This window comes from Salvia splendens, chromosome 14, assembly GCF_004379255.2.
Source record: "Salvia splendens isolate huo1 chromosome 14, SspV2, whole genome shotgun sequence".
NCBI lineage: Eukaryota > Viridiplantae > Streptophyta > Magnoliopsida > Lamiales > Lamiaceae > Salvia > Salvia splendens.
The window spans coordinates 9,040,736-9,068,307 of record NC_056045.1 but is presented as its reverse complement, the minus strand read 5'-3'; the positions used below and the strand labels follow the sequence as shown (position 1 = coordinate 9,068,307).

The 27,572-nt window shown below is 36.7% G+C and overlaps 2 protein-coding genes across 4 annotated transcripts; one reads left to right on the top strand and one right to left on the bottom strand.

Moving 5' to 3' along the window:
• The first annotated feature begins 3,546 nt into the window (after window positions 1-3,546).
• Window positions 3,547-8,235, top strand: LOC121763579 (succinate--CoA ligase [ADP-forming] subunit beta, mitochondrial-like). Of its 3 annotated transcripts, none has more exons than XM_042159627.1 (13): window positions 3,547-3,684; window positions 3,787-3,920; window positions 4,188-4,298; window positions 4,384-4,489; window positions 4,996-5,060; window positions 5,526-5,603; window positions 5,930-6,004; window positions 6,102-6,254; window positions 6,372-6,506; window positions 6,584-6,748; window positions 6,954-7,076; window positions 7,731-7,802; window positions 7,885-8,235. In XM_042159627.1, the coding sequence occupies exons 2-13, from the start codon at window positions 3,819-3,821 to the stop codon at window positions 7,960-7,962; spliced, it is 1,263 nt and encodes a 420-aa protein (XP_042015561.1). In that variant the 5' UTR covers window positions 3,547-3,684; window positions 3,787-3,818; the 3' UTR covers window positions 7,963-8,235. The 3 variants fall into 3 exon arrangements, with proteins under 3 accessions (XP_042015561.1, XP_042015562.1, XP_042015560.1); XM_042159628.1 differs by having other exon boundaries at window positions 3,576-3,719; XM_042159626.1 differs by having other exon boundaries at window positions 3,596-3,920.
• Window positions 8,236-24,343: 16,108 nt separating this feature from the next.
• LOC121766005 (long-chain-alcohol oxidase FAO2-like) lies at window positions 24,344-27,317 on the bottom strand. Its single transcript, XM_042162330.1, has 3 exons — window positions 27,103-27,317; window positions 26,329-26,601; window positions 24,344-26,223 (listed from the first exon to the last, which is right to left on the bottom strand). The coding sequence occupies exons 1-3, from the start codon at window positions 27,277-27,279 to the stop codon at window positions 24,490-24,492; spliced, it is 2,184 nt and encodes a 727-aa protein (XP_042018264.1). The 5' UTR covers window positions 27,280-27,317; the 3' UTR covers window positions 24,344-24,489.
• Between the last annotated feature and the right edge of the window lie 255 nt (window positions 27,318-27,572).

Sequence of the window (27,572 nt, the reverse complement as noted above, 5' to 3'; positions counted from 1 at the left end):
TTATTCATCTTGGAATAATAGTTTATGATCTTTTATTTGTGGATTATTTGGGGCTGAACTGGATATCCTTTACCGAGAAAAGGGAACAAAATTAATTAAGGGTTTATTAAATATTAATACTACATTTTTATTCAATAATTAAATGAAAATCACATTACTAAAATACAAGAATTATGTCGTCCAGATTTCTTGGCAACAAGGGTTAGGGTTTAGCTCTGCTCAAGAACCAAATTTTTTTATCTGCCGCTGCTTTATGTCGATATCAAAAGGTAATAACTTTCAACTAATGTTTATCACTTTGAAAAAAACAATTTTAGACTAGTTCTTTTGTCTCAATATATGGATTTTGGTAAAAATCTTTGAAGCTAATTTTTGTGGGAGTTTCATTTTTAATTTAAGAGTTGCATTCTGATATTATCAATTTTAGTTTGTGTTGTTATTAAGTTCTTCCAACTTTCATCTTTTCACTGTGTCTGCTCACACTTGAGATCATCTTCTGGCTGTTAGTGTATCACGATAGATATATATTATTCTCCTTTCTGTAGTCCACATAAAAGGCAAACACTTTCAGAAGTTTGGCAAACTGATCATCGTCTCTAGTAAAAATTCTTCATGCAACACACTGGTCGTGTGTGAAAGCTTATTGCAGGACATTAATTTCAGCTACATCATAAATCTTGTAAATAATCTTTTCTTTATAAATGCTGTGTATGTATTTCTCTTGGTTGAGTGGGTCATATCTTTTCTTTTCTGGAGAAGGAAGACACGCAGAAGCAGGTAGGAGACTGTACCATGGAATAATCTGACTAACTTGTGGAGATTATTGGATATCAAATATTTTTTGCTCTATACTGTTTTCTGCTGTTTTGCTTGGTAGTGCTTCCTTATGCCTGCTTAATATTGTCGATATGATATCTGAGCTTCGAAGCCTCTGCCAGATAAGAACTCACAATAGTAGCTATTCTCAAAGATATAAAGATTGTCCATGTGTCTAATTAATATTGGTGTAGCATAAGATGCATTATGCGTATTTATACCTTTAGTCTATTATTTAATTTTATAAATAGATTCAATGTGTCTATTTTTCATTAGTGGATTATGTGGTGGATTAGCTTATGCCTTAGCTGATCCCCTCCGATTTACTATTATGAATTATGATATCATAAACTATTAACTTATCATGAAAATCTTAATCTAGTTATTTAAATTATGCTTATAATAACAAATAAAAAAATGAAATACTAGTAAGTAAAAAATGAAATACTAGTAAATATATTAACAAGTGCATGTAATATAATATAAAAAACATGCACTATGGTGAAGGCGTAATAGTTTATGCTCAATCTTGATTTTATTAGTTGTAATACAATGAATTGTAAAAATGGCCTTTGGATAATATAGGATGTGTATTTGAAGTATTTTATTAAAATAAATAGCACTATAAGTATATGGACAAAATTTTAATCCATTTAAAGTATTTTTTTCACTTTTTCTTACTCAGTTTGTCATTTTCCGCCTCAAAGACACTATTGATATTTTCTTTTTGAATTCATCGCCTTTTAAATTTATTATGTCTTCTATCCATGAAAAAATAAACCAGTCGAATAAAATGAAGATCAAAATTTTAGAAAATGCTAATATCAGAATTGTAACATGAAATAAGAGAGAGATGAAAATTATCGCCAATGTAAAGAGAGAATAGAGAGAAGAAAAGTTCAAAAGTTAATACATACAATCATCAAATACTTTCATTACCTTTGTAAATAGTAGTAATTAATTAGACGTGTTGGATAAAATAAAATCTTCAAAAAATAGACAAACGTGCAGACACATTAAATAAGCTAGTGGCGGCTAAAAAGAAAAGATCAAAATGATCTTGAAGCTGAAAATGACAGAATGAGAAAGAAAAAGTGGAAAAAATGAAATAAATACCTCAAATTATTTAAAATTTTATCCAGATACATCGGGTGCACTCTTGATTTTGTAATATGAGTACATTTTATATATTTACTATGAAGTATATTCCTTCCGTCCCACGTTATTCGCACTTTTAATTTTAGGCCGTAAATTTGGGATTGATTTTTTAGTGTAATTAATTAGAATTTTAAGTGTAACGAGACATCACGGAGCTCTTAACTTAAACTAATATATTAATTAAATGCATTAATTATAACTTAAACTATAAATAGTGTAATGAGTTTGTGACAAGCTGAAAAGTAACAGTGCAAGTAACATGAGACGAAGGGAGTATTAGATACCCAATATGTTATTTACTTGTTATTGTTAGACATTCTATCTATAGTCGGGCTGGGCTAGCCACAACAGGAGTGGCTCAGTGCTTGATTCCGCCAAAGCCTTTCCCTTTGCTTTTCTCTTCATTGCCTTGGTCTCTATTAGACTGCTCTAAGTGATGGGAGTTGTGAACGTGTCTGGCCGCAATGGCGGCTCTACTGCATATGGCCTAAGGTTTAGAGTGTCCACAGTGGGAGAGTCGCGGCCCGTGGCTCGGGTGCCCGGCCCCCACTGCAGAGAGCCACGATCGGTGGCTGGGAACCGAGAGCCGAGAGGGAGCCGCGGCCGCTGCCTTCACGCGGCTCAGCCGTGTGTTCCGCGGCCCACCACTGCAGCGGGCCGCATTTCGTGGCCCAACCACCGATTTTTTTTTGTTTCTTTTTTTTTTATAAATACACACCATCCCCTCCATTTTTCTACCCCAATTCAAACACCACTCTTTCCAATCTATTTTAATTCAACTTCTGAAATATGGATTTCGACGATGAACGACACCAAGAAGGAGGGCCGATATGCGGAGCCAAATATAGCATACAACACTGCAGGCTGATTTGGTTGAAGAGGTCTGGAACCGTAGAAGGAGCGCCGCAGAGTGATATGGATTTTCGGGTTGTTGTTTTTAAACTAGAAAAATTTCGTTGTATAATTTTCCCATTTTAATATAATACAACGAAGTTCTTGTTAAACTTTTTTTTGGTTAGGTTGTGATTTTTTTTTATTTACAATCCAAATTATTTTATTTTATTTTAATTAAAATTATAAATATCATATATTATAGTCTAATAAAATTTATTGTAGTTAAATTACAAAATACCATTAAAAAAGTAAACAAATTAATTTTTATTTTGGAGCGGGTCACATTTCGTGGCCCTTGTTATTTACTATTGTGGAGAGCCCAGGATAGCCACATTTGGTGGCCGGGCCAACTTTGATGGCCCTTGAGGGCCACCATTGTGGACACTCTTAATGTTACAAGATTGAATAAAATTAGGTTTTCTATTATTCAAGCTTGCCATTCGAGATGGGTTTTACTTTCCAAAGTAATTTATGAATTAATGAACATCTTAACATTCAAATGGTCCATTTAAGTACAACTGCAACTACACATTAGGGTTTTATGAGCATTATCCATCTATTAAAATTATTATACTTTATAGTTTTTATGACTCTTAAACATATACAGTATAAAAATTAGCATTATACTATTACATATAATTATGATTAATGATTATATTAGGAGTAGTATTTTTATTCCAAATAAAAATAGCCTTCAACCAATTAAACACTAGTACCATTTTCGCAAAAGAAAAGGGCAAACGAATGAACAATTGAACCCTACAAAAAAGGTCAAAGATCGCATTATTTGGGTGGATTCTATTCTCTCCGGCGAAGGTCTGTTTCTGCGCCGCCACCTCTCTCGCCCTCCGGTAGGTTTCCGTCTCACAGATTACTTATTTTTCCCCTGAATTTCGTATTGCATTTCGATCCGAACAGAAGGAGATCTTTCGAAACACTAATTCAAAAACATGGTGAGAGGATTGCTCGGGAAACTAGCTGGCCGCTCTCTTTCCGTCGCCGGAAAATGGCAGCAGCAACAGCTACGCCGCCTCAACATACACGAGTATCAGGTATACATATGATTTCGCACTCTTCTTTGCACAGACTTGTCAATTTACTACGAGGCTTATTTAACGTTTTTAGCGATCTGTTTCTACTTGTTTTGGTCAGTCAATTTGTTTATGTATGAATCAAAATTTTGATCCGAACCTTGCATTTTCTGATTGACGTGAAAGCCCTAAGGTAGAAATGAGCCAAACCTTTAACCAATTTTGGGGCTCTTTTAAACATTGCATTTGTGGTGTATGTGTCTAAGAAACGTGATGTAATTATGCCAGGGAGCTGAACTGATGGGCAAGCATGGTATCAATGTCCCAAAAGGTGTGGCTGTTGGATCAGTTGATGAAGTCAGGAAGGCACTGCGGGAAGTATTTCCTAATGAAAGCGAGGTAGTGACACGGATCTTTCTCAGGTCTTCGATTCATTGGGAATGCAGGAGTGACTAAATTGTAGAGGTGAATCTCGGTGTTGTAGGTGGTTGTGAAGGCTCAAATCCTTGCTGGTGGCCGAGGACTTGGAACATTTAAAAATGGATTTCAAGGGGGAGTGCATATAGGTGACAAGGCTGAGGAAATAGCTGGTATAGTAAAACAATTTTCCCTTTTTATGGAAGTCATATCATATAAGCATGTATAAATTTTGTTGTGTTTTCATTCAAATTGAATTTCTTCTAAGTTGCTCCCCATCTCTGTTCTTGTAATTGTAAAAGTGAGCTAAAAAATTCTAAAAATATCTCCATGAATTTTAAAAGGTTCTGGTTGCTGCATCACAGATTCACAAAGATGTTTGGGTTTTTCCATTCGCGCCATGTCATTTCCCCTGCCTATTTCTTTTCCTCTCCTGCGAGAAACTGTGTTGTTGGAAATCAGTTAATTACATGTTATTTAACAGTTAGTGACTCGTTCAAGTCAAGGCACACCATGATGCCCCTGTATTTCAACATAGTCTTAGTTAGCATCATTATAGAGGAAATGGGGAGGCATATGTTTAATTCTGGGAAAACACTGATTTGGGAAATTGTTTTGGTCCACACTGTTGGGTCCTTTAATATAACTACTGTAACAAGTTATATTTATGTTGTTTCAGGTAAAATGCTTGGACAGATGCTTGTCACTAAGCAATCCGGACCTGAAGGAAAAATTGTCAGCAAGGTTTGAGACATCAATTGTGTACTTCCATATCCATAATGAAAATAAACATATATGTGCTCTTGCAAGTGGGATGAAATCCATAAATATTCTTTCAGTATTATTTATTCTTGTTGAAATGCATTTCTTTTACCCTTTGGCTTTTTTAGTTTTTTTTATCTGCATGTCACTTATATTTTCTTGTAAAGGATCCTTGATATTCATTTCTAATTTGACAGTATCTTGTATTATCTGGTCATAATTTTTTATGTAATTAGTGTTTGTTAAGAACACAGAAAACTAACTGTTATGAAACTTCTGGAAATTGAGACAATGTTGGATCTTTCTTGGCCTTCATATCCATCCTTCGTCAAATACTTTCTTGTGTCGAGAGTATTCAGAAGTATCATTACATTTCATGCTCAATTATTTGGAGCAAGTATACATGGCCTTGTGAAAGGCGATTGAATTTTCTCATCTATTTGGCAGGTGTATTTGGCTCAGAAGTTGTCCCTCGTCAACGAGATGTACTTTGCCATAACTCTTGATCGTATATCAGCTGGTCCAGTAAGTTCATATATTTAACTATTTATCTCAGCATTACTGAATTATCTGTCTACCATCGAATTTGCTTTAGTAATTCAATTGTAAGTGGTTTAGTCACTGTGTACAGTGGAAGGAAGAAATGGTTCTTACTTTCCCTAAACAATTTTGTGGACTATTTTTTGCTTAGTATCCCTAAACAATTTCATATAGAATATAAGAATAAACCATAAGGCTATGTATTGGTTGTATACCAAATGTATTTATCCCTGCTTGATTAACACGCAAAATTTGGTAAACAATCTATGTACTGAGGCCAGTGTTCGTATCTAACTATCTATATCTTGCAGATTATTATTTCCTGTAAAAAAGGAGGAACCAGTATCGAAGATCTTGCAGAAAAACACCCGGAACTGATTGTAAAGGTTAGTCTCTCTTCCGTGTATCCACCTGGTACTTTAATTGCACATATTGGATGTGGATCCTCCCCTGATTTGATATTTTGAATATTCTGTGCAATAGGTACCTATTAATGTTTTCACAGGAATCACTGATGAGGATGCTGCAAAGGTAGTGGATGGTTTATCCCCAACGGTGGCTGATCGAAACGCTTCAATTGAACAAGTGAAAAAGCTGTATGAACTTTTTTGCAAGTGTGACTGCACCTTATTAGAGGTAACCAACATGATTTTGCTTTATCTTGGAATTATTTTCTTAGTTATTCCAGAACTGCTTGTACTAGCTCTGAATAAAATCCTTCATGACCTCATTTTATCGAGAATTCTTCAACAGGTCAACCCTATTGCTGAGACTTCCGATAACCTGTTAGTAGCTGCTGATGCAAAATTAAATTTTGATGATAATGCTGCTTATCGTCAGAAAGAGATATTTGCTCTTCGAGATCCAACTCAAGAAGATCCTCGTGAGGTAACTAAGTCAAGGGAACTGAACAAACTTAATTGGTGGTCTCTATTAATTATTTGACATTGCTTTTGAATTTTCAGGTTGCTGCAGCTAAAGCTGATTTGAATTACATTGGTTTAGATGGAGAAATTGGTTGCATGGTGAATGGTGCTGGTTTGGCCATGGCCACAATGGATATTATTAAACTGCATGGAGGAACACCTGCTAATTTTCTTGATGTTGGGGGAAATGCTTCAGAAAACCAGGTTATGATATTTCATTAGATTTCAGATGCTTTCCTTAAGATCATTGCATGCATGTGAGATCTGATATTTAGTATTTGGGTCTGCAAATTTCGCGAGTAGTTTCAAATTTTGAAGGAGGATGCAACACTTGATGGATATTTCCCTCTTTTTCCTACCCGGGGATTAGGTTATGATTCTCACCTGTTCAGTTAAATTTGTTCAACAGGTTGTGGAAGCTTTTAAAATTTTGACCTCAGATGACAAAGTGAAGGCAATTCTTGTGAATATTTTTGGAGGAATTATGAAGTGTGACGTAATAGCCAGTGGAATTGTTAATGCTGCGAAACAGGTAAAAGATGCACAGAATACAGATTGGATTTTTCCTAGGTGTAATGGCTGTCTTTTGAAATATTAGGAGTCTAGTGATGAAATGTATTCAGCATTGAGCCCCATCTTTTTTGCTCTTTCTGACGCCTTCCCCCCACCTCTGTGTGTGCTGTCTTGCCCTCATTATATTTTTTTCCTACTATTCTGGAATAATTTCCCTACTAACCTTTTTACATCCCAACGTAACACGTATTCCAATTACCATTTCATAATCCCGAATAAATTACCAACATAAAAAGACAACAATAATACTTAAGGAGACATGATCTGATATATACATCAAAGATGGGATGCCCTTCCAAAATTCCGAAGCATAAGCACTTTTACCTGTAATACATACTTAAAACTTCCAATGCTCTGAATCCAAGGACTCCATGAGTAACAAAACCATTGGATTTAGAGATAGTTGTGCCAAGGGAGACCTTCCTGAAACCAGTTAAATTTGCATCTTTAGTCTTGTTAGAGTGTTGGTGATTTAAATATTAGTGAAAATTGGATGATTTGGCCTAAAATGGGGCAAAAATATGATAATTCCATGTTAGGGAAAAGGTACAGTTCTCCCATATTGATGGGAGCATGTTCAGTTCTAACTGTTATTTTTGGGCTACTGTTATAGGTTCAACTGAAGGTACCTGTTGTTGTTCGTCTTGAAGGCACAAATGTGGACCAAGGAAAGAGAATTTTGAAGGTGAATTTGAAACACATTTCTCGTAGAAAACTTGAGTAGCTAAATAATTTGATTTATATGACTAAGATTTTATAATTTACAGGAAAGTGGAATGACTTTGATTACTGCTGAAGATTTAGATGATGCAGCTGAGAAAGCAGTGAAAGCTTCAGCAAAGTGAGAACATGATGTGTAGTTTGGCCAGAACTTCTGAGGTCTCTTTTTTCACACTCATCCTGTTTGAGTATAATCTCTTCCTTACCAATTCATTCTCTCCATATAAGCAGTGACATTCTGTGAAATCCTAGCTTCTCCATCGGTCTGTGGAGAACTTTCATAATCTGTTTTATTTAACGGATTTTCTAGCCTCGTATGAGTTTTCGTAATACCAGGAGCTTACAGCGATTTTGTCTGGTTTTATTCATCTTCAATAATATAACAATGATTTGGATGAGCCTTTTTGCACATCTAGGTGAGTCTTTTGTCAAAATAATTTGAGCTCGACTTTGTTTGACTTGGCCATCGATGCAAAATGATTAATACTCCATAATTAATTCTCCCTCCGTCCCATAATAATATGCACCATTTCCTTTGGAGTCCGTTCCATAAGAATATATACTTTCTAAATTTGGAAACTCATTTCTCTTTAGTGAGGTGAGACCTATTATCTATTAACCATGTTTTAATTACTTTTTCTTTCTATCTCTCTTGCTTTATCAATTATGCATTAAAATCCGTGTCGTCCAACACAAAAGACATATTCTTATGGAACGGAGGGAGTAAGTAATATTTTTTTTTCATTTTGCTTTGGTAGGCTTTAGAATAATTTTTTTCTCAAATTTTTCTTACTTAAACTAATTTTGCATCAGGTGATTTATTGATGTTAAAATTCTTGTTTTGGAAGAGAAAAAATTTTATGAATGGAAACTTTTTTTATATTTTCATAGATCAATGGATAAATTTCTTGTAAATAAAATTGAATATTTTTTAAGATATGAATCCTCATATTCTAATGCGTAGTACTATAGAATATGGTACCACTTGAAATGTAAATATTTGTAGTGCTATATTTTATATTAATCCGTCATTGGTTCAAATCAAATAGGTCAATTATAATGAAATGGAATTGATGGATTATGAAGATAATATATTACTATACAAATTTAAAGAAAAGGTAAAATACACTCACCAAAACTTATTAAGCAGAATACTTTTATATGCTTGCATGTACATTTTGTGTAAATATTATTAAAATGGTAAAACTAATTAACTAATTATACGCCGTGCATCTTTTATGTGTATATTCTTATAGCGGTGCACACATTTTATTCATGTTAGTAGTTTAATTTTTTTGTTTTTTATAAGACCATAATATAAATGTTACTCTATTTATTTAATTTAAAAAAGCATTATCAGTCACCCCAGTTGTCTACCCTCATTATATCACATACACTACATAGTTCGAGCATTGATAATGTTTGAGTGGAGTGCTTCATTATTCTCTAATCTTTTGGGTTTGTGACACCACATATTCCTAATAAAAAAAATTCAACCATAACCTTTAATATAATCATGAATAATAATCATGAGTAATAATCATGAATGCAGTGTTTTTAGCCGCTTTTAAGATGAAAATATCCAAATGGCTTGAAGGGCATTTTTGACAATCCCTAATTTCACTGATTAATTAATTCTGTCATATTTCCGTCGTCAACTTCTTATTTGATTTTCTAATAAGTTCTGATAGTTTAGATGTGATTAAAGTTTTTTCATTATTTGAAACAATATATCATATAGAGAATTCATTGAGAAATAACAAAAAATATGAAAAATTGAAGTTATTTATGCAATAAAATCTGAATCAATAATACATAGAATAAAAGATATTTCATGTTTAATTAAATGATAGAGTAATTATTTTCTTGAAAATAGGTTCCCCAAATTGAGAACCCTAACTAATTTGTTACCTAAAGCCAAACTTTAATACGACTTTTAGAACCCCGGTATTGAGAACCCCTTCCTCACGGTATTACCGTATTACCTCTCTCACTCTGGGTTTTTTCTTTTTTTGTTCTAGACTACGATTACCATTCCTCGAGTGTACTAGGCTTTTTTTAAATTCCGGCTTTGGGAGAGACGCATGACCCTCATGCGTCACCCGTTAATGAAACGCATGACCGTGATGCGTCTATGGGTAAGACGCATGAGGGTCATTGCATTTTTCAATTTTAATTGAAAGACGCATGAGGGTCATGCGTCTTAGGGTAAAACGCATGACACTCATGCGTCTCTCCTATAAACATAAATTCGCTCCGTAGCTTAGTGGTAAGAATTATGTGTTGTCATTGTGGAGACCCGGGTTCGAATCCCAGCGGCCACATTGAAATTTTTTTTGGGAAATTTCTAGTACATATTTATTTAAAAGTTAATTAAAAGGAGTATTTTATGTCAATTTCTAGTACATAATTATTTAACATATTTATGTTAATTAAAAGTTCCAATAATTTATTTGATAACCGTTTTGAATTGTTACTAATTATAATTTTTAAATAGTATTTTGTACTAGTAATTACAATTTTTTTGATTAATTTCTAGTACATAATTATTTAAAAGTTAATTAAAAGGAGTATTTTATGTCAATTTCTAGCACATAATTATTTAAGATATTTATGTTAATTAAAAGTTCCAATAATTTATTTAGTAACCGTTTTGAATTGTTACTAATTACAATTTTTAAATAGTATTTTGTATTAGTAATAAAAAAAATTGCAATGTGGCAGCTGAGATTCGAACCCGGGTCTCCACAATGACAACACATAATTCTTACGACTAAGCTACGGAGCGAATTTATGCTTGTAGGAGAGACGCATGAGTGTCATGCTTTTTACCCTAAGACGCATGACCCTCATGCGTCTTTCAATTAAAATAAAAAAAATTGAAAAACGCATGACCCTCATGCGTCTTACCCATAGACGCATCATGGTCATGCGTTTCATTAAGGGGTGACGCATGAGGGTCATGCGTCTCTCCCAAAGCCGGAATTTAAAAAAAGCCTAGTACACTCGAGGAATGATAATCGTAGTATAGAACAAAAAAAGAAAAAACCCAAATTGAGAGCCCTACTCTCAATTCAGTGTCGCCCATCCACCACTCATTTGGAGTTATTCCGACGAGCACCTGACACGGCCGGCATCCCCGGTCGCTGTCACCTCCTTCTCGATTCTGACTCAGAGTCGCCACAGTTTCCCTTCAGTGGCTGCTTGGCGACCTCGCCGACGCAGCCCGCCTCCACCGCATTCGCCGTCATGGTCAGAACAAGTTGAAAGGCTGTCCCGCCGTGTTTCCGATCGCAGGTTCGGCAGTTCACCGCCGCCGTGTTGCTGCAGTCGCTGCATCGAAACCAGCTCCTCACCCGCCTCAGTCAGTGTCGTCGTCGCTGGCCGCCGGTTCGTGGTCAACCACGGGTAAAATTCGCTCGATATTCAACCTTGTAGAAACTAATAAACCAGAGATAGAACATGAAATTTAGAGGAATTGGATCTTTATTGATCACACAAAAATTGTGTTTACAAAGTGAAGATGCCGAGTTATTTATAGACTAAGCTAACTAACTTCTTAACCAACTATCAACTAACATTTAACTAACATATTGCTGACTCACTGCTGACTAAGCGATGAGTGGACGCCAGCTGTGTTCCAGCTGGATGCGAATATTATTCCATGCATGCGCGAACTCTGCTTCACTTTCATGCACACGAGCTTTCCTTCATTCTCCTACATATGCGAGCCTTTCTTCATCACAAGTGTCTTGCTATCTTCAACACGCCCCGTCAAGATGACTATACAAGCTATTGAAGTTCATCTTGTCTAGTATAGATTGAAAGGCCGTTTCTCCCAATGGTTTAGTGAAAATGTATGCAATTTGAAGATTGTTCCTGACATGTAAAGGCTTAACAATGCCTTGCATGAACTTTTCTCTAACCGTGTGACAATCAATCTCTATATGCTTTGTTCTTTCATGAAAAACTAGATTAGAGCATATATATAGATAGCCGATTGATTATCACAGTAGAGAGACACTGCTCTCTCCGTCTTTACTCCAAATTCTTCAAGCAAAGTTCTAGTCCACACAACTTCACAAGTTGCTTGTGCCATGGCTCGATATTCTGCTTCAGCCGATGATCTAGAGATTGTATTTTGCTTCTTGGCTTTCCATGAAACCAGAAAATTACCAAGGAATAAACAATATCCAGTCATAGACTTCCTTGTATCTGGGCATGCTGCCCAATCCACATATGAAAATATACTCAACATGGGCTTGCTGCTGCTGGAAAAGAACAGTCCATGGCCTGGTGTTCTTTTCAGATATTTCAGAATTTTCTCAACTGCATGCCAGTGATCTATGCATGGTTTTGACACGTATTAACTCAATTTGTGCACAGAATAAGTAATGTTTGGCCTAGTGATGCACATATATAAAAGTCTTCCAATCAATCTTCTATACTTGGATGGATCTTCCAGTAGAGGGCCAGACTCTAACTGCAACTTCTTCATTGGATCCATAGGTATTGTTGAGGGTTTGCAGCCTAGAAGTCCTGCATCATTGATCAAATCCATATCATATTTCCTCTGTGATATCTGAATTCCCTTTTTATTCCTTGCAATCTCAATGCCAAGAAAGTATTTTGGCACTCCCAAATCCTTGAATTTGAAGTGATTTGACAGAAATTCCTTGAAATTCTTAGTCATTTGTGGATCTGAGGTTGCCAGCAAAATGTCATCCACAGACTACTATACCCAAGAAACCTGCTGCATCATTTTTATAGAAAAATGACTGATCAGAGGTTGATTGTTGTAATCCAAACTCTTTTAGAACCTGTGAGAGTTTGAGATACCACTACCTAGAGGATTGCTTGAGTCCATATAAATTGCTTGAGTCCATATAAAGACTTCTTAATCTACAGACTAATGTTAAGTTAGGAGTGGCCCCCTCAACAGCAAGTCTGTCAAACTCAAGGCCCGGTGGTATAGTCATGTAAATCTCTTCTTCTAGATCACCATATAGGAAAGCATTGTTGACATCTAAGTGGCTAAGAGACCAGCCATAAATAGCAGCTAAGGCCAGCATCATTTTCACAGTGGTGAGTTTAGCAACTGGTGAAAAGGTGTCTAGAAAATTAATGCCTTCAAGTTGGGTGAAGCCCTTGGCTACAAGCCTAGCTTTGTATCTCTCCACAGTGGCATCGGCATGATATTTAACTTTGTAAATCCACTTGCAATCAATAGGGATTTTCCCTGGTGGCAGCACAGTGATGTACCAAGTATTGTTTCTAATCAATACTGATAACTCTTCTTGCATTGCCAACTGCCACTCTTTTAATTCAGAGGCTTGTGTATATGTGTGAGGCTCATATATAGCAGACATGATGATGTATTTGAGATATTCAGGAGAAAGTTTGGACAAATTGAAGTGAGCTGAGATGGGGAAGATGGAGGAAGAAGTAACAGAATTACAGATGTAATCTGTTAAGTGAGATGGGGATTTTGTTTGTCTGCCAGATTTTGTGACAATAGGAGCAGAGGAATTATGTTGTGAGTGAGTGATAGGGTCTGGAGAGGAGGATGAGGATGGAGATATGTCAGTAGTAATGGAGGGAGGGGAGGGACTGATAGGTTTCAGAGGGGGCTCAGGAAAGTGTGAAGATGGAAGATGAGCTAGAGGGAAAATATTTTCATGGAAGACTACATGCCTTGTAATAATCTCTTGCATAGTGTCTAGATTTAGAAGCTTATATCCCCTAAAACCAGTTGGATAACCAAGGAATTGGATCTTTATTCATCACACAAAAATTGTGTTTACAGAGTGAAGAAGCCGAGCTATTTATAGACTAAGCTAACTAACTTCTTAACCAACTATCAACTAACATTTAACTAACATATTGCCGACTCACTGCTGACTAAGCGATGAGTGGACGCCAGCTGTGTTCCAGCTGGATGCGGATATTATTCCATGCATGCGCGAACTCTGCTTCACTTCCATGCACACGAGCTTTCCTTCATTCTCCTACATATGCGAGCCTTTCTTCATCACAAGTGTCTTGCTATCTTCAACAAGCCTCGTTGCCCTCCGATTCACCGAAGCAGAAGCCAAGCTTCATACCCTCTACTTTCTCTCGCATCTTTTGTGAAATTGTTTGAAGTTGGTGGAACTGTGAATTGGTGAAGTAGATTATGGAAGAGAAGCTCACATGTGTATAAACCGTGTATTGGTGGGGATTGATTGTGATTAAATGGTGTTAATTGCAATTGAATTGGTCACAATCAATTTCAGGTAGAAGAGTGAGTGGTGAAACACATTTGGAGAATGAGCTGCTTTGTATGCACCGTGTATAATCACGTGAAGTTTCTTTCTGAGATGAATTGCAGGTAGTGGAAGAGAGAAACCGTTGGGATGGTTATTGAAAATCAATTAAGTGCCAATTAATTGAATGAATCAATTGGGTTTATTGACAATTGAATTGTGGAATTATTGCAGGTGTAAAAGCTTTAAAGAATATTGAAGGGGATGATTGGGCTCAAAGAAAATTGTATTTTAATTTACAAGATAGAAGCCCAATTATATTGTAATTTATTTAAATTACTTACGCCCAAATTATTAATTAAAATCATTGAATTTTATTATATATATAAGGTAGGCCCATATATACATTTCTCCATCGACCATAAACGTCCAATACTCCTTAAACTACGCGTAGGGAACTAAGAAAAAAATTGGCTCATAAATTCGACCTCCTTTTTAGAACGATTAAAAGAGATAGAAAAAAGACTGGGGTGTTACGTTTTGTTTAGATCGTTGTTGTGGACAATGTGATCTAAATTCTTATTTTGCTTTTGATTAAATTATTTTACTTCCCTGGATCAAAGGACAAACTAAAACAATGGATAGACAAACTACAGTTTGAGCTCATTTGACGTGGTAGACATGTTGTACCCGAATATTATAATCTTTGTTGGAATAAAATGAAATAAATAGTTTTTATATATTGCAGAAATATCTGCATATTATCTAAATCTAGATGCTATGTAGTAGCAAATGCTCTAGAATTATGTAGTAGAATATCTAGGTAATTTGTAGTAGAATTATCTACTTATATAAGGTACAAAAGAATAAAGTAGACAATTCTAAAATATAACAGTAATGCTTGTATATATAACAGTATTTACATGCACCAACTATAGGTCTAATGCCCTCATTAATATGTCTATATTGTCCATATAGAAAACACTTATCATGAGTGCCTACACCAATATCCTCATACGGAAGATCCTAAACAAGGTGTAGTGTTATCAAAAGACAACAATATTATAACATAAGTTGTGCAACAAATAACAAACATAGAGAAGAAAATACGCTGTCAAATAAAAATGGATACAATCCATGAAACCCTCACAAAATCGCTTGACTTAAACTACATCTGATTTAAAATATACACAATACAACAATAAAATATAAACCAATATATCAGTAGGATTAACATTTGGAGGCAAAAAATACGGATATCATCAGAACCTGCAATGTAATCATGAACATATATAAACTGAAGTTAAACAATACCAATGTGGGCTGAAGACATGTAAAAAAAGAAATATTCACAAAATCTTCACAATTTTGTAGTAATCCATAACAAAAACAGAATCTACTGCCAAAAGAAATGGTATTGCATGTCTTTTTTTTGTGTTTGGGCTAAAATAGAGTCTCAATCGATTATCTATGAAAACAAAGTAGATAGATGGGTATAACAATAATTGAAGCATGAAAATACAATTAAATAATACTCTCTCCGTCCCATAGTAGATGTCACACTTTCCTTTTTAGTTTATCCGACAAAAGATGTCACATTTCCTCTTTTGGAAAAAGTTTCCTCTCACATCAGTTATAAAATTATACTATTTCCTCTCACCACTTAACATACAAAACAACATCTCCTATCTCGTGCCCAAGTGTGTCATCTTCTTTGGAATGGAGAGAGTAGTAAAATAAATCACAACTAATAGTTATAATCTCAATTAGGAATCCTACGAGGAAATTATACATTTTACGTTCAAAACATTAATACACAACTTAAATTATATTACTGCTATGCTATTAGATTAATTCACGAGAAAAATAATTGGTAATAAAATAATTTAATCATTCATACAACTTAAGTGAAGCTAAATTAAGATAAATAAAACATAATGAAAATAGAATTAACCTAGGTCGTTTGTGTCAATATTAGCCGAATGATTCTGAGCTGACGGATGTGAAATTGAATTATATAATTATATAATAACATTAATCAGCATACAACTAATTCAAATTAATTGTACAGCAATGTACTTGTTCTACATTATCATGAGTAGGTATATGAACGGCGAGGTCTCCTTTAGCACAACAAAGATTGGTGCACAAACTGGTGCAATGTACACGTAAATAGGGATAATATTCCGTAGCAACACCAAAAGCAAAACCAAATAAAAATTAGTGGTAGGTCAGTATGGTATACCGTACCGAGAACTGCGGCGTGACAAAATATCATACTGATACCATATCGAATTTTCGGCATATAGGATTGCTTAATTTTTGATACCATTACCTTACCATTATTGTGGTATACCACACTTTTAGGCTATACCGAAATGCCGTAATGCAACAAAAATCTATTTTATACCCAAAATATTTAAAAGTATGATTTTCGAAGATTTTTTTCTTTTTAATTTTATTTTATATATAAATATAATATAATATAATATTATATTTCAACATATACCAAATTTCTCCATATATACATTTCTCCATATAAGGTAGGCCCATATATACATTTCTCCATCGACCATAAACGTCCAATACTCCTTAAACTACGCGTAGGGAACTAAGAAAAAAAAAGCTCATAAATTCGACCTCCTTTTTCAGAACGATTAAAAGAGATAGAAAAAAGACTGGGGTGTTACGTTTTGTTTAGATCATTGTTGTGGACAATGTGATCTAAATTCTTATTTTGCTTTTGATTAAATTATTTTTGTGAACTCTGATGTAACGCGATCAAATCTCGAACACAGTCAAGATCAACAATAGAACGAATAGCAAGATCGACAACACACACAATTGATTGAAATGAGTTTAACGAAGGAAAACCAAGAACTCAATGAGAAAACGATGAGGAATCTTTTATTCAATTTCTGTGGAAGATTACAAACTGATTGGATGAAAAATCTTTCTCTCTCACTCTGCTTGCACAGCTCGGTTATGCACTCTATTTGACTAACACTAATCTAACAACCAAAACAAATCCAACGGCTGTCATTTAAGCTAACTAACTAATCGCATCCGACGGCTCACGTTTGTCTATGCATCAGTTAATAACAACGGTCAACACCGAACTCGACTAAGTTCGGCTAATGCCGAGCACCAGCAAGTTCGGCTAATCACCGAGCACGATTAAGCTCGGCTAACACCGAGCTGCAATCAATCACCGAGCTTTACTGATTGTGCAGTTTTGCCCCAATCCTCATAACAAATCTCCACCTTGGGACACAACTGGACAATCCACAGAGCATATCCATCTTCCACAATCACTCCAGCTGAATCAGATTCACCAAATCCATGCAATACTTCAACTTAAGTCCTGGTAACACCTTTGTTAGCATATCAGCTGCATTGTGCTCAGTAGCCACCTTTTCAATCTTCACCGAGCCCTTTTCAACTTCATCCCTCACAAAATGTAGTTTGACATCCACATGCTTACTCCTCTCATGGAATGTCTGGTGCTTCGATAAACATATGGCACTATTTGAGTCACACAGCAATGTCACAGCTTCTTGATCAACTCCAAAGTCAGAGCAGATTCCTTTCAGCCACATGCTCTCCTTCACAGCCTCAGCCATGGAAATGTACTCAGCTTCTGTCGTTGAGAGTGCCACCACAGACTGCAAACTGGATTTCCAACTCACTGCAGCACCATACATGCAGAATACATAACCCGATTGGGACTTCCTTGTATCTATATTAGTTGCAAAATCAGAATCACAATATCCCAATAGAGGCTGCTTTTCAACCTTCTTACTTCCATCAAATAGAATTCCATAATCATGAGTACCACTGAGGTACCTCAACATCCACTTCAAAGCATGCCAGTGTTCCAGACCTGGATCAGCCATGTACCTGCTTACAACACTTATTGCTTGGCTGATATCTGGCCTTGTACACACCATGGTGTACATGATGCTTCCCACTATGTTCGCATATGGGATCTTGTCCATTTCTCTTCTTTGATCATCATCTTTGGGGCTTTGATTCATACTGAGTTTGAACTGAGAACTCAGTGGTATGCTCACTGGTTTACTTTGATCCATCTGAAATTTCTTGATCACATTACTGATATAATCCCTCTGAGTCAGCCATATCTTCTTGTGATGTCTATCTCTGATAATTTCCATCCCAAGAATCTTCTTAGCATTGCCAAGATCTTTCATTTCAAACTCAGATTTCAGATCAGATTTTACTAGCTCCACCTCTTCCTTATGCTTAGCAGAAATCAACATATCATCTACATACAATAGTAGATATGCCACAACAACTCCATCTCTTCTCTTGATGAATACACAGTGATCATACAAAGATTTCTCAAACCCAATCTTCTGCATGAACTCATTAAATCTAAGATACCACTGCCTTGAACTTTGTTTCAGCCCATATAAGCTTCTCTTCAGTAGACAGACCTTTCCCTCATCCCCTGGTTGAACGAAGCCAGGTGGTTGTTCCATGTAGATCTTTTCTTCAAGCTCTCCATGAAGAAAGACTGTTTTAACATCAAGTTGCTCTAATTCCCAATCTCTTTGTGCAACAATTGCCAGCAAAATTCTGATGGAACTGTGCTTAACCACAGGTGAAAAAATCTCATTGTAGTCCACCCCTTCTTTCTGTGTGAATCCCTTAGCCACCAATCTAGCTTTGAATCTGATTTGGTTGTCGTTGAAAGCTTCAACTTTCTTCTTGTAAATCCACTTACAACCCACTGTTTTCTGGTCAGTAGGTCTCAATACCAATATCCATGTGTGATTTTTGTACAAGCTATCAATTTCTTCCTGCATAGCCAGCAACCATTGATCCTTTTCTGGACTCCTCAATGCTTCTTTATAGGTGGAAGGTTCATGATAATCCATCTCCTCAGCCACTGCTAGAGCATAATGCATCATATCATAATCATTAAATCTGGTAGGGAGCTTGATATTCCTTCTTGCTCTGTCTCTTGCAATTACTCTTTCCGGAGTTCTGACTTCAGTTTGGCTTTCAGTAGTTCCACCACCAGTGGCTTCACATGTAGGACTTGGATGAGTCTGAGTTGCATCTGTAGGTTTTCTCAGGTTCTCCACCTCAAAATGAGTTCTCTGAGTATCTCTGTTGAGGAAAGGCATTTCAGATTCTTTGAAGATTACATCTCTACTAACCACCACTTTCTTGTTCCCTTCCTCACAACACCATAACCTATAGCCCCTGACTCCCTTCTGATAACCGATCATGACACATCTGAGAGCCCTAGGCTCCAATTTGTCCTGCTTTATATGAGCATAAGCTCTACACCCGAATGGCCTTAGCCTTGAGTAATCCCCAGCACTGCCATACCATCTGCTATCCGGGGTTTCACTCTCTATAGCAGCTGATGGAGACTTGTTGATCAAAACAACGGCAGTTGAAGCTGCTTCTGCCCAAAATGGCTTTGACATACCAGAAGCTATCAGCATACACCTTACCTTCTCTAGGATAGTTCTATTTGCCCTCTCAGCAACTCCATTTTGTTGTGGGTTGTGAGGGACTGTTCTATGCCTCTTAATCCCTTTGTTTTTGCAGAACTCATCAAATTCATGGGACAAGAACTCTAAACCATTGTCAGTTCTTAGGCATTTCAGTGGCCTTTCCTTTTCCAGTTCAACCTCTGTGCACCATTGCTGAAATTTCTGAAAAGTTTCTGATTTTTCTTTCATAATCACTATCCATATCTTTCTTGAGAAGTCATCAACAAATGATAGAAAATATCTACCTCCTCCAATGCTGTTTATTGGTGCATGGCCCCAAATGTCACTGTGAACATATTGGAGAGGCTCCTTTGATATATGTTTTCCCTCTCCATATGGCTGCTTTTTACTTTTGCCTAGGATGCACTCTTCACATGATCCTATATCCACTGGTGTCTCAGACTTAGGCATCTTAATCACACCTTGTTTTAAAAGCTGTCTTATTCCAGTTTCTCCAATGTGGCCTAGCCTTGCATGCCAATTGATGGATTCTTGAGTTGAGTGAACTGATCCATTAATTGCTTCAGCCTTCAGGTAGTAAAGAACATTGTTTCTGATAGCTTTCATAATCATCTGGCCATTCTTTGTCACAAGCATCTCTCCACCATATAGAGTCAACCTATAGCCTTTCCTTTCAAGAAGGCCCAAGGAGATCAGGTTTCTCTTGATAGATGGAATATATCTAACATCTGTTAGTGTTCTTAAACATCCATCATCCAATCTCAAACATATATCCCCCACACCCTTGACTTCGCATACATGATCATCTCCTAGTAAAACCGAGCCATCTGACTCTCTCATATTCCAGAACCATTCAATATTTGATGACATATGGAAACTGCACCCAGAGTCCATGATCCATACCTTGGAAATTGGGCTGCTTTTAACCACATTTAGGGCTCTTGCTTCTTCAATTTCTTCAGTGATAGCAGCTGTACCCTCCTCTCTGTCATTCTCAGCTTGCTTCTTTTTCCAAGCAAAACAGTTTTGTTTGATATGGTTTGGTTTCTTACACCAGAAACAGCTCCTGGTCTCTTTCTGATCTGCACCCTTTGTGGTTGGAGGCTTCCATTTCTGAGATGAGGGTTTCTTGAATTTAAAAGGCTTCTTTGATGCTACCCTAACACTCAGACTCTCAGCAGCCTGATCAATAGGTTTATCGTTTGATTTCTGCGTTCCCTTCAATTTTAAAGCAGAGGATACCTCTTCCAAAGTTACCTTCGAATCTCTCCCCAGTAGTATTGAGTCCTTAAACTGCTCAAAGCTTGGAGGCAGAGCATTCAATAACATCAAAGCCTTGTCCTCATCCTTCATGGCATCATCCACACTTTCAAGATCGTCTATACACTTTCTGAATTCTTCAAGTTGACCCCCAAGATTCTTGGAGTCAGAGAATCTGAAATTGAACAGCCTTTGCTTAAGGTGTAATCTGTTCGAAATCGACTTCTCCATATAAATCTTCTCCAATTTCTCCCACACCCCTGCGGCATCATCCTCCTTTTGGACTTCCCTGAGTACCCTGTCACTCAGGCACAAGACGATGGAGCTATAAGCCTTGTATTCCATTTCTTGTGCTTTCGCCGCATCAGCTTCCTGCGTTCCCTTCTTATCCGTCTTGGATTTCACATAATCCCAGACCCCTTGCTGCATCAAAACAGCTCTCATCTTCAATCTCCAAAGGCCAAAATCATTTTCGCCAGTAAAACGCTCAACATCAAATTTCGCAGTAGACATTGTCGAATGTGTCGTCTTCTTCCGTTCCCACAGACGGCGCCAATTTGTGAACTCTGATGTAACGCGATCAAATCTCGAACACAGTCAAGATCAACAATAGAACGAATAGCAAGATCGACAACACACACAATTGATTGAAATGAGTTTAACGAAGGAAAACCAAGAACTCAATGAGAAAACGATGAGGAATCTTTTATTCAATTTCTGTGGAAGATTACAAACTGATTGGATGAAAAATCTTTCTCTCTCACTCTGCTTGCACAGCTCGGTTATGCACTCTATTTGACTAACACTAATCTAACAACCAAAACAAATCCAACGGCTGTCATTTAAGCTAACTAACTAATCGCATCCGACGGCTCACGTTTGTCTATGCATCAGTTAATAACAACGGTCAACACCGAACTCGACTAAGTTCGGCTAATGCCGAGCACCAGCAAGTTCGGCTAATCACCGAGCACGATTAAGCTCGGCTAACACCGAGCTGCAATCAATCACCGAGCTTTACTGATTGTACAGTTTTGCCCCAATCCTCATAACAATTTTACTTCCCTAGATCAAAGGACAAACTAAAACATTGGATAGACAAACTACAGTTTGAGCTCATTTGACATGGTAGACATGTTGTACCCGAATATTATAATCTTTGTTGGAATAAAATGAAATAAATAGTTTTTATATATTGCAGAAATATCTGCATATTATCTAAATCTAGATGCTATGTAGTAGCAAATGCTCTAGAATTATGTAGTAGAATATCTAGGTAATTTGTAGTAGAATTATCTACTTATATAAGGTACAAAAGAATAAAGTAGACAATTCTAAAATATAACAATAATGCTTGTATATATAACAGTATTTACATGCACCAACTATAGGTCTAATGCCCTTATTAATATGTCTATATTGTCCATATAGAAAACACTTATCATGAGTGCCTACACCAATATCCTCATACGGAAGATCCTAAACAAGGTGTAGTGATGTCAAAAGACAACAATATTATAACATAAGTTGTGCAACAAATAACAAACATAGAGAAGAAAATACGTTGTCAAATAAAAATGGATACAATCCATGAAACCCTCACAAAATCGCTTGACTTAAACGACATCTGATTTAAAATATACACAATACAACAATAAAATATAAACCAATATATCAGTAGGATTAACATTTGGAGGCAGAAAATACGGATATCATCAGAACCTGCAATGTAATCATGAACATATATAAACTGAAGTTAAACAATACCAATGTGGGCTGAAGACATGTAAAAAAAGAAATATTCACAAAATCTTCACAATTTTGTAGTAATCCATAACAAAAACAGAATCTACTGCCAAAAGAAATGGTATTGCATGTCTTTTTTTTGTGTTTGGGCTAAAATAGAGTCTCAATCGATTATCTATTAAAATAAAGTAGATAGATGGGTATAACAATAATTGAAGCATGAAAATACAATTAAATAATACTCTCTCCGTCCCATAGTAAATGTCACACTTTCCTTTTTAGTTTATCCGACAAAAGATGTCACATTTCCTCTTTTGGAAAAAGTTTCCTCTCACATCAGTTATAAAATTATACTATTTCCTCTCACCACTTAACACACAAAACAACATCTCCTATCTCGTGCCTAAGTGTGTCATCTTCTTTGGAATGGAGAGAGTAGTAAAATAAATCACAACTAATAGTTATTATCTCAATTAGGAATCCTACGAGGAAATTATACATTTTACGTTCAAAACATTAATACACAACTTAAATTATATTACTGCTATGCTATTAGATTAATTCACGAGAAAAATAATTGGTAAAAAAATAATTTAATCATTCATACAACTTAAGTGAAGCTAAATTAAGATAATTAAAACATAATGAAAATAGAATTAACCTATGTCGTTTGTGTCAATATTAGCCGAATGATTCTGAGCTGACGGATGTGAAATTGAATTATATAATTATATAATAACATTAATCAGCATACAACTAATTCAAATTAATTGTAAACCAATGTACTTGTTCTACATTATCATGAGTAGGTATATGAACGGCGAGGTCTCCTTTAGCAACAACAAAGATTGGTGCACAAACTGGTGCAATGTACACGTAAATAGGGATAATATTCCGTAGCAACACCAAAAGCAAAAGCAAATAAAAATTAGGGGTAGGTCAGTATGGTATACCGTACCGAGAACTGCAGCGTGACAAAATATCATACTGATACCATATCGAATTTTCGGCATATCGGATTGCTTAATTTTTGATACCATTACCTTACCATTATTGTGGTATACCACACTTTTACGCTATACCGAAATGCCGTAATGCAACAAAAATCTATTTTATACCCAAAATATTTAAAAGTATGATTTTCGAAGATTTTTTTCTTTTTAATTTTATTTTATATATAAATATAATATAATATAATATTATATTTCAACATATACCAATTTTTCGGTACGCACTGATATACTCAATCCTACGGTATATACAGAATATTCGGTGTACCATGGTATACTGCAGTATAGGAAAATTGATACCGTTACCGTACCGAAAGATTGCGATACAGTATTATTCCGTATATGCCAAAAATTGCGGTATACCGAAAAATTGATATTTTCAGTATTATTTCAATACGGTATATCGGTATTTTTCTCCACCCTTATAAAGAAGCATGCATGTAGCATATAAAAATATTATATAGAATATTATTCCAATTGTATACATACATTCTACTAGGAATAAAATTTCTACAATGGGAACTCATAATTTTCTTTTGAAATATTCTCTTTGTTGCAATTCACGACGAGAAGATTTTGTCAGAGTCCCTCTTTTTTAGTTTAGGTTTCCTTTTCTTAATATATACTGTATGTTTCTTTTTCTTTAGAGTATATTGGTATCTTCACAAAAAAAAATACTAGCTAGAACTTGATTATTTTTCCTTCCTACAGCATATAGTCTAGACTTGTATATTCCCTCTTTTCCATAAAATGTAAATCAAATAAACATGTAACATTTAAATTATTGATATATGCAACAAAAGAAGCTGATGCACACTGATTTCACCTCACAAATCCCCTTATTGAGCCCATTTCATCAAAGAATCATGCATACAAATTGTGAGAAGCAACTAATAAAATTAATCAGAGCTTAGATTGAGGGAATGTGCTAATCTTGAAGCAATGCAGTAAGCAGTAGATTGAATGGTGATCATTGGATTCACACCAACTGCAGTTGGCAACACACTTCCATCACACACAAATAGTCCCTTTGCCTCCCAGCACTCCCCGTTTTCGTCCACTGCTCCGTCCTCCTCCTTCCCTCCCATCCGGCAGCTGCTCATCTGATGCGCCGAGCAGTACACTGTCCACTGCTGTGACCTTGACATAGGCCCTCCCGGTGCTGTCACCGAGTCCAGAAACTCCTCCACGCCCTCCTCGTCTTTGCATCTCATTTTCTGCCCATCGCTTCTGAATGTGCCCACTTCAGCAGCCCCAGCAGCAATCAGGATTCTCAGAGCTCGCCTCAGCCCGGTTTTGAGGTTCTCTTTGTCGATTTCGCTGAACCTGTATCTTATATGCCCTTGTTTGATCACACTACCCGAGCCTACGTCTCTAGGCAGTGCAAACAGAACAGCAGTTCGGGCGTATCTTGTCATCCTCTCTTTCATGTCATGCCTCGAAACCCAAGGGAGCAACGAGGCGAACGAAGCAGGTCCGAGTGATGCAGCTTCCACTATGGCTCGGGAGCTTGACTCTTCTTCGTCTCGTACCTTATGGATGGAGGTGATGATACCGCCTTCGAAGCTCTTACCATTGAGTTCGACTTGAGACTCGGGGAAGTATCCCCACACGAAGGAGACAGGGTGGAGATGCAGATTCCGACCAATGTTCTTGTTCTCCAACCCGCTAGCTACCAGCAACGGCGGTGTGAGGAGAGAACCACAAGCAGAAACTGTAGCCCGTGCCTCAATACGAAGCTTCCTCCCGATGTTCTTGTTTTCAGCAGTTGCTATGACTCCAATGCATCTCTTCCTAGATTTCTCGATACTGTCCCTCACCAGCACGAACGTGTCTGCTTTGCATCCGGTTAGGATCACTGCCCCGTTGTCGACAGCATCAACGAGCCACGTCGATTCAGTTCCCTTTTTATCCCCTCGTCTGCAGCCATAGCAGCAAGAACCACAGTAATGATCCACTGAAGAGTTTCTTGGCACGGGCTCGACTTTTAGGCCGAGATCCTCACAACCCGTCCTCAGCACTTGATTTTGAAACCCTTCTTCTGTGCAAGATTTTGTCACACCGATCCTCTCACACACACGATCCATTGCAGATCGATATTCGTGGCTGTTAAAGAGAGGAATCTTGTTTTCTTCTGACCATTCTTTGAGTATATCATCAGGAGTTCTGATGCAAGCACACCAATTTATAGACGAACCACCACCAACCATTGTTCCCGCCATGACCAGTATTTTCCCATCTTCAGTAGTTAGCATTCCACCAGATTCGTACAACTCAGACAACGAAGGCCCTTCGAGGCCTGAATAATCTTCTGGTACAAAGTAGTGACCTTTCTCAAGGACAACGACTTTCTGACCCGACTTGGCAAGTACCGCTGCAGCAACACCTCCCCCACTACCCGATCCAACAATCACCACATCACATTTTATCGTAAACAAGTTATCTTCTAGGTCATCCACGACATCTATGCCTTTCTGGATAAGGGATTCCTTCAGTGACCTCTCATCTAAATTCACAGTGTCGATAATCCCCTCAGCAAGTGGTCTTCCCTTTTTGTGTTTTATCCGTCTCTCAACAGCCTCTACCTCGTATCCAATTGCTTTCCAAGCAGGATTGTTCGAATTTTCATCAGTCTGCAGCACAACATAGAAAGAATATCAATGCTCTCGATGAAAACATACACTATAACGACCCGAAAAACAGCAGAGACGGAGAGAGCAAGCAGAAAGATCGTTTACCAACGAGAAGAAGACGAAGAGCGTGATGATCTTTAGCAAGACGAAAGCTATCCTGAGCGGCAGCACAAGAGTCTCAGCCGACCATCTCTGAAGGATGGCTTCTCTCTTCTTCAACGACAACTCGGAAAAACTGTGCACAAATGGAAACTTCCAATCCAAACAAACCCAACCACACAGCAAGAGTGTTCCCACTCTGCTTGATAAACACTTCAACACTAAACTCACAATCAACAATCCTTTAGGCAGGCCCCTCTTCACCATTAGCTCAGCCACCTATTTCAAATTGCAATTTTTCAAAACTCAAAACAGAAAAAATTTGGGAATTTTAAAAAATTCCATGTCACTGAAGATTCTAGTACTAGTTACTATTTAATATTGCATCTCCATCAAAGTTGCTCAAAATTACAATTCTTTATGTAACTCACAAACTAGAAGCCAACTACCTTTGAATAGTAAATTGAATACAACTACTTTAATAGCTCTAACTGATCTCATCGATGGCTTAGATCAACCAAGATTCTGGAATCTAGGCAACACCACATAGATTCCCACATGTACAATATCTACCCTTTTTCACACACTTATACCAAAATTTGTTGCTTTTTTTTTCAAATCACATAACATAAAAATTGGCTTTTTGGATTCTAGAATTCGGAATACAGTCAACGCAGCCCCACATTGAAATTGAATCAATTAATGTTACATAAACAAATGATAGGCTGAGATTTCGTAGAAATAAATATCCAAGTAGTAAACAAAGGGAAAAGAGTTTACCTGATTAGAGATGAGGAGAGGGTTTGTTAAGTCCGGAAAATTGGCATCATCAGCGAGAGGAGGAATGAGGGCCTGACAAATGGCAGCCAGTGATTGGATTTGAGATGGTGAGAAGCCATGGTTGTAGTTCTTCTTGATTCCTCCCTTCAACAATGGATGAGGCTCTTCTTCCTTCATCTCTCTCTCTCTCCTCTCTATCTCTCTCCTGTTTTTATATATTTATATTTATCTTTTCATACATCAATCAAAATTTTCATAATTTCATTGGGAAAATCTATTTGGATTTACTGAAAATAAAAATACATTTAATTTCTTTTGCATTCTTATTCTTATTCTTATTCTTATTCTTCTTCTTTATCCGACAACAGATGCGGACACAACTTTGGCGGAATCCAATTAATTACATTTCATTGGATTTACGGATTAAGGCAGAAAATTGTATCATTCTCCGCGCTGCCAACTGTATCGCG

Coding starts and splice junctions, on each gene's coding strand:
- LOC121766005 (XM_042162330.1), bottom strand. CDS start 27,279: ATGAAGGAAGAAGAGCCTCATCCATTGTTGAAGGGAGGAATCAAGAAG. Junction 26,602..27,102: donor CTCTCCTCATCTCTAATCAG/GTAAACTCTTTT, acceptor AATTTGAAATAG/GTGGCTGAGCTAATGGTGAA. Junction 26,224..26,328: donor TCTTCGTCTTCTTCTCGTTG/GTAAACGATCTT, acceptor GTTGTGCTGCAG/ACTGATGAAAATTCGAACAA.
- LOC121763579 (XM_042159627.1), top strand. CDS start 3,819: ATGGTGAGAGGATTGCTCGGGAAACTAGCTGGCCGCTCTCTTTCCGTC. Junction 7,077..7,730: donor TTGTTAATGCTGCGAAACAG/GTAAAAGATGCA, acceptor CTACTGTTATAG/GTTCAACTGAAGGTACCTGT. Junction 7,803..7,884: donor AAGGAAAGAGAATTTTGAAG/GTGAATTTGAAA, acceptor TATAATTTACAG/GAAAGTGGAATGACTTTGAT.